The sequence below is a fragment of the Spinacia oleracea genome, chromosome 3, assembly GCF_020520425.1.
Source record: "Spinacia oleracea cultivar Varoflay chromosome 3, BTI_SOV_V1, whole genome shotgun sequence".
In the NCBI taxonomy this organism is placed as follows: Eukaryota; Viridiplantae; Streptophyta; class Magnoliopsida; order Caryophyllales; family Amaranthaceae; genus Spinacia; species Spinacia oleracea.
Genome location: NC_079489.1, coordinates 34,183,414 through 34,190,868, shown reverse-complemented (window position 1 = coordinate 34,190,868; position 7,455 = coordinate 34,183,414). Strand labels below are relative to the sequence as shown.

At 34.9% G+C, this 7,455-nt stretch overlaps 1 protein-coding gene across 1 annotated transcript; it reads right to left on the bottom strand.

Moving 5' to 3' along the window:
• Positions 1-19: 19 nt before the first annotated feature.
• Positions 20-3,367, bottom strand: LOC110778812 (uncharacterized). The gene is made up of 6 exons (XM_021983366.2): positions 3,146-3,367; positions 2,981-3,061; positions 2,696-2,897; positions 1,217-1,599; positions 984-1,050; positions 20-284 (listed from the first exon to the last, which is right to left on the bottom strand). Exons 1-6 carry the CDS (start codon positions 3,262-3,264, stop codon positions 249-251), a joined length of 888 nt encoding a protein of 295 aa, XP_021839058.2. The 5' UTR covers positions 3,265-3,367; the 3' UTR covers positions 20-248.
• Between the last annotated feature and the right edge of the window lie 4,088 nt (positions 3,368-7,455).

Here is a 7,455-nt window from a genome sequence, read left to right as displayed (position 1 = left end):
TATTTGATCTGTTTGTAACACTCCTTGAGTGGTCATTTTCCTATCTAAATACATAAGTGACATTCTGTAACTACAACCGTAATCAGAAACTCTTCTGTACTAATACCATACTATACCATGTGTGTTTCTAAACATGCTTCTGAAAGCGCCAAAAGAACCTTGGCAATAATGTATCAGCCATATTCTGCATAATCTATATTCTGTAGAGTACCCAAAAGTTATCAGATTAATATGCTTCTGGAGCTTTTTTACTGAACTATGCTGCAATCACTCTCAGCTGCAATCTGGACATAAAACACATAATTTACATATGTTATTCAGAATCAGATTTAGGAAGCAGCTACGGAGTACTTGTTAATCAGAAGTTTCAGGTAATTTAGCATCACATGCATTTTATAAAGAATCAGTAGGGCCCTTTTCCCTTTTAGAAAAACACCTTTACACCATAGTGTTTCTACTTGATTATTGAACACTATTTTTCTGATTTAAAAATAATTAGCATGATTTATTGAAATAGATTATTTCACAGATCCACAGCTCAAGCAATATTGGAACATTCAATGTTTAATTGACTTGAATAGACAAGTTGACAAGATTATAGGTAGTTGAGGTGGCTAATCTGGAAAGCTCAGATAAACTAATCAATTACAACTCAACTGCCAGCCTAATAAAAATAATCAAGATTTTTTTACCTTTTTTTGGGGGGATAAATTACACATAAGCTGAAACCGGTCAGGAATTATTTTGTACGTAATCGCTTATGATACGGACTACAAAATACTTGTATTAAAATTTAATAACCCTTAACACCCGTCTTCAAAAAAATCACTTTTACATTAGTCCACAGTATATCCATGTATTTAGTCAAGAATCACCAAATTTTCTTTATATTCAACTTATACTAATCCAAATACTTATTTTCTCAGTTTATTAACAAGTATGTAAGGAAATGAAAATTAAATAAAAGGGTGAAAAAAAATTACCATGTAAATAAACGGGTCAACCCGGCCTCCTGCCCCACTTCGCTTAACTTCATCCATCCTCAACAACCTGCAAAAAACAAAAACATCTCAAATAAAACACCAACACAACTCAACCCAACTCTACTTAATTCAAACGACAAAACCACAATCCAATTACATAGCTGAATAATTGATTTGCCATAAATGCTATTTAAGTTTAATACAAAGATTGGAAAAAGGTTCCAAACACTAACATTCTGAGAGCTTTACTGGTATCAGGACTATCACCAAGAAGTTGCCTAATGCGGACTTCAGAAGCACATCCCTTACATGACAATAACCTTAAAATTGCTTCTGCTCTGCGGCTTATGTAAGATGGCCCTGTCCCCCTTCTTCTCTTCTGCTCCACCACTACCGCCCCCGCCACCTTCCCTCGATTCCTTGCGCTTGATATGTCGCTTGTACCGCCACTGGACAAGCACGAGGTCTCTGTAGTGGTGGTGCCTTCTGTGACTGCTTGGGAGTTTGACGCCATTTTTTGTTTATTTGCTTGTGGCGTTGCCCAATTTTTGGGTGCTAATTTATGGCCATTGTTGTAGCCCCTGTAAATTACCTTAGACCTTGCTCTCCGAGCTATCTGTTGAACATATATTAAATCATTTACTCAAATTAACTTCTGCTACAAATCCTGCAATCATTTTTCTATTTTATGATTAAAAAAATGTACATCAATTAACTTCAATAATCTGTGAATTAAAAATATCTAAATGATAAACACGTATTTTTAAATCCAATTTCGTGAAATTGAATCATTTACTCATTTTTTATTCCTGTGTTTGAAGAACGCATCATAACACGAATGATTTAGTTTTGGAAATTTAAAATTCGAAGAACAATTGAGAAAAGCCTTTAGGAGTGCATAATTCTTATCGTAATTATTACTAGTAATTAGAAAAAAAATCAACATAAGTTAGTGTGAAAATATCCAAATGATCTGGAAACAGAGGCTCTGGAAAATATTTATTCTCAAATTCAAATCTCCAGAAAGAAGCTTCATTAAAACGCCAAGTGAATGTACTTCAATTATATTGCGTGATAATTTTTCTTCAATTTCACAAGTGGATTTGAAACATCATTAACAAAATTAAAAATCTTATAATCAAAATTGTTAAACATAGAATTTGAAATCAAGTGCATCGCATTGGATAACAGAGCATCAAAATTGTTGCGAATTTCAACTTACACCACGAGAAATAGCTATCCATGAATTTACCATTCGAATAAAACACTCATAATTATTCAAATTTACAGCCAAATATTCAATTTCGGCAAACTACGAAATCTCAAACAGTCAAACTACTAGTAAATTCAGAGCAAATGATCAAGCTAAAAAGAAAAGAATCAACACAAGGATATTAATCCAAAATTCAAAATTCTGAACCAACATATACGGATTAACATAGTATAATCAAAAGTAATAACAACAGATGGACAGATAATTGCAGAAAATGACCTAATTCTTACTTATAATTGTTCGAAATTCAAAACATCACGCAATTCAAGCTAATAATCGCTTCAATTCGAACGCAAAGAAATAAACACGTGCAGATTTAAATAAACAGATCATAATCAAATACATTAAGAACAATTTGACAGAAATTTGGTAGAAACGGACTAATTCAAACTCATGATTCTTCAGCTAAACAGAGAGAGAGAAAACGCAGAAAAATTACCTTAACCTTCATCTCACGGTATTGAGCAACAGCAGAAGCCATAAGCATCGAGCGATGAGTTGAAACAGAGTGATCGCTTGTCAACGAAGAACGACAGGGCGTCGTATCACTGCTCTTCTCGTAGATAATCGTCTCAACTTTTTCCGATTCCTCACTTGATATTCTCTCAAAAAATATAACAGAATCATCCTTCAACTTCGACCTGCAAAAAATTCAACCAAATTCAAACAAAGCATCGATGAAAATTCTGAGAAATCACAAAATTTGATCAAAATATCGTATTACAGTGAGTTTGCTCCAACTTCTTCTGATTTCTCACTTAATTTTCTCTCAAACACCACCACAGAATCATCCTGCAACTTCAACCTGCCAAAAATTCAATCAAATTCAAACAAAATTTCGATGAAAATTATGAGAACTCACACAATTTGATCGAAAACTTCGCGTTACAATGAGTTTGTTGTTGTTGTTGTTGTTGTTGTTGTTGTTGTTGGGAGAGAGATACTGGTAGAGAGAAGGAGAAGAGCAGAAACAGCTGTGAGCTCAAGATCACTCGGAAATGTTTCCATTTTGTCTTTTTGAAATTTCTCTCTCCTCTGAAAATGGCGGGCTGTGAAATAATTTGAATTTTTTCACTTTCTCTCACTGCAACTGATTTTGGTTACGTGAGCTGTGAGAGTAAAGACTTGTAAAGTTGCAAGTCTTTGGACACGGTAAATGTGGAAAAAAAAAATTATTTTTACTTTTAAAACAGCCACTTCTTGTGAAAATGGAATTGAAAGGCAACAGTTTCTTATCAAAGTAAACAATGATAGTTAATTTTGTAAAGTTTTCTTCTTCTAACTAACCGCGTAAAATGACAAATCGGAAAAAATATTTAGCGATGGAAGGAGTATTTGCTTTTATAACACAGGTATTTTCTAGTTCGTACTCTGTAAATATGGAAAGATGTAAGCAGAGTTTGGAAGTTGAAAATAAGTAATGGACGGTTGAGATTTTTAATTTGTTATTTACGGTTCTGATTAAGTTTTTTATTTCCCAATAGAAATGAATTTGGGATTATTATTTTCAGAGTTGGTTGAAGAGAGAGAAAAAAATGACAAGTAACAAGTGTATATATGTTGCTAATGGTGTAACATCTTACTTCTAATCCTTCTTTAAGGTATTTTACTCGTTTATTAATTATTACAGTATTTTTTTAATTACAGTTTTGGCATAAATTACACAAAGACCTATTAAATCACGAGAGTGAACGTCAATCTTACTTGTTTATATTTCGTACGTAATATTAGTTATCTAATTTAATCCCGTCTATTTGTCATGGGGTGGCTTGGTTAAAGGAATCAACCGGAGCCCTTATAATAATTTTTTTTTTGGTGCACAAAGAGGGGAAAGACCCCTAAGCAAAAGAAACTACAAACTACTCCCTCCATTCCTTTTTGTTGTACCCATAAGGAATGTTGGGGGTATTTTAAGAAAACTGAATCTTGGGTTGTATTGGGATATGGGTAATGATTGGGTGTAAGAATAATGATTGTGTGTAAGAAAAAGAATAAAGTAAAGAGAGAGAAAGTATTAAAGTAATTGGGGGAAAAGTAGATATTTATTAAAGTGTTGAAAAAAATCAGCAAAAAAATTCAGTCACATGGGGCCATGGGACCCATCTGAGATTACATGGACCAATCAGAAAGCAGCAAACAATGAATCACGTTTTTTTGGCTGGAAATTTTGGCCAAACTTTTGACTTTCTCTTTTCCCTCCAAAATTTTCCCAAATAAAAAAAAACAGGGGATTACATTTTTCCCTCCAAATTTTTGAGGGTTGTAAAAGTGAATTCCCTTTATAAATAGGGTCACTTTCTCCCACAAAAGAACAAAATCTGACTAAAACCAAGTTCAATAAATACACCAAAATTTCTTCCTCAATTCAGCATTAAAGAACAAAAAAACAGGGGACTTAATGGATTCAGATCAAGAGGATGACGATTTCCTCGGTTTTTCTGATGATGAAGGCGACGGCATTAACTCTGATTCTGACCTCGGAGGAAGGTGATGATGCTGCTGACTTGGTACAAGCTTCTCAAAATACTGCTGCTGAATTTGGGGACATTGGGTTTAATGAAGATGTACCAAACAGCACTGAATATGTACAACAAGTACCAGAAGTAGAAGGGGAAGGGCAGCAGCAAACTACCAACTTTCAAGAGGTACCATTTCTTTTTGATTTGAACTTTCCACCACCATCAGAAAATGCATCACCTCATCATCATCAAACAGCAACACACACAACAGATCATCACAAGCCAAGGACTCCAAGAATAAATAATGAATTGAGGCTAAAAATATTGGTGTTCCTGCTCAATAGAAAGATTCCAGATTCAGAAACTCTGTTGTATGGGGCAATAAGGGATGCAGTCATAGAATATGGTTACACCAGAAAAACCATAGGCAAAATATGGGACAAAGCAAAGAAACAGAAGGCAGCAATAAATTCATATATTGTGCAAAGCCAATATCACAGATGTGGAAGGAAAAAGGTTCAAGTCTCCTATGACTCAATTGCACAAATAGGCATGGGGGACAGAACATGCATCGTATATCTTGCAAGAATGCTGAATTTGGGACCAACAACAGTATGGAGGCTCATCAAGAGGAAAATTATAAAGCCACACTCAAGTCCCTTGCATCCAGGCATTTCAGAAGCATGCAAAATGGCAAGGATAAGGTGGGCAATCAGACTGATAATGGACTACACTATACCACAAGAACCAACATATTACAGCATGTATGACTTCATTCATATTGATGAGAAGTGGTTTTATTTGACTCAAAAAACCAGAGAGTTTATCTTGCAAACAATGAACCCTATCCACACAGAAGTGCAAGTTCAAGAACCAAGATACCAAAATTCATGTTCATGGCAGCAGTAGCCAGACCAAGGTGGGGTGAAAATGGGGAATGTGAATTTGATGGTAAAATAGGCATATTTCCATTCACAAATGCAATTGCAGCCAAGAGGACATCAAAAAACAGACTCAAGGGGACCATTGAAACAAAGCCAGTGAAGTCTGTAAATCAAATAGAGACAAGGGCAATGATGATCAACAAGCTACTTCCAGCAATCAAGGCTAAGTGGCCACCACATGAAGGGGAAAAGGTCATCTATATCATTCAAGATAATGCAAAGGCACATATATTGCAAAATGATCCTGAATGGCAACTACACTACAAACAAGATGGGTTCACTTTTGTGTTGACTCAACAGCCAGCAAACAGTCCAGATTGCAACATCTTGGACTTGGGATTTTTCAGGTCAATACAATCACTTATGCACAAGAAAATGCCTAAAACTGTGGAGGACTTAAGTGGAGCAGTGTATGATTCTTTTAATGAGTTGCATCCTAAGACATTGTCTAATGTGTGGATGACATTACAGTTTGTTTCTAATGAGATTCTAAAACACAAAGGCAACAATGATTACCAACTTCCACACAACAAGAAGAAGATTTTAGAAGATGAAGGCAGACTGCCAGAGCAAGTCAAGGCACCTATATGGGCAGTTAATGAATGCATGCAACTCTATGATGAATGGAAAGCAAACCAGTGAAGCAAAGTGAAAACAATTAGATAACTTTTTGTGTTTTGGGGACATGTTTTTAAATTGACAAGTAAAACCAACGTGTCACTTTTGTAAGCTTAAATGCAAGCATAACATGTAGGCAAAACATTTTGTAAGCATATCTTTTGGAAGCATCAATGAATGAATCTCATGTTTAAGTTTAGTGAAGTTTTTTTTCATCATTCTTATTCACATCAATATAGAGTAATCAAGGCAAGGCAATAAACAAGGAAGAAGTACATAACAAGAACAAGGCAGCATTGGCAGAAAAAGAACAAGGCACAAGAGGTAAGGCAGCATTAGCAACACTATAAACAAGGCAGCATTGGGTTATTAAGAACAAGGCAGCATTTGCAATATCACAACTCTAAACACATCGGCTTCAAAATGGAAATAAATAATAATATCACATCATTTTCAGATGGAAATTATTCCCATTTTGAAACCGATGCGTCAAAAGATGTAATTTTGACAAAAACAATCAATCCATCATTGATAACACATGGAATATGCCTCACATAAACAAAGAATCATAAATATCTCAGAATGTCCCCAAAAATCATTGAATCAAACCCTTTCCAATTAAACTTAGCTCCTGAAAAACATCATGGATGCTAATGGTGCATGAGTTTGATTGAAAAACATAGGGTTTGACACTCATAAAATGAAGACTCATCACAGATCACAAGGCATAAGTACACAACTTTATCACATCACATCTCTAAACACATCGGCATCCAAATGGAAAGAATGCATATCACATCATTTTCAGATGGAAATTCTTCCCAATTGGATGCCGATGTGCCAAAAGATGTAATGGACAAGGAAACAAGAACAAAGCAGCAAAAACAAGGAAGCAATGAACAAGCAACATCATTGAATCTCAGTTAAGTTGTTTTACATCATTGACAGATTTGTTTCTAAATGATTTACAACCTCACCACCAATTCACCAAAGGGGATACATGATCAATCAATGATGTGACATGATCAGTATTCCCTTTGGTAATTGGTGATGAAGGACATGTTTAGAATCAAATATCTCAGGTTATCAACACATACATCACAGAATATCAACACTAACATCATTGAATATCAGAAACACATTATACATGTTTTGCAAGGCATAAATTGCCTCTCCTG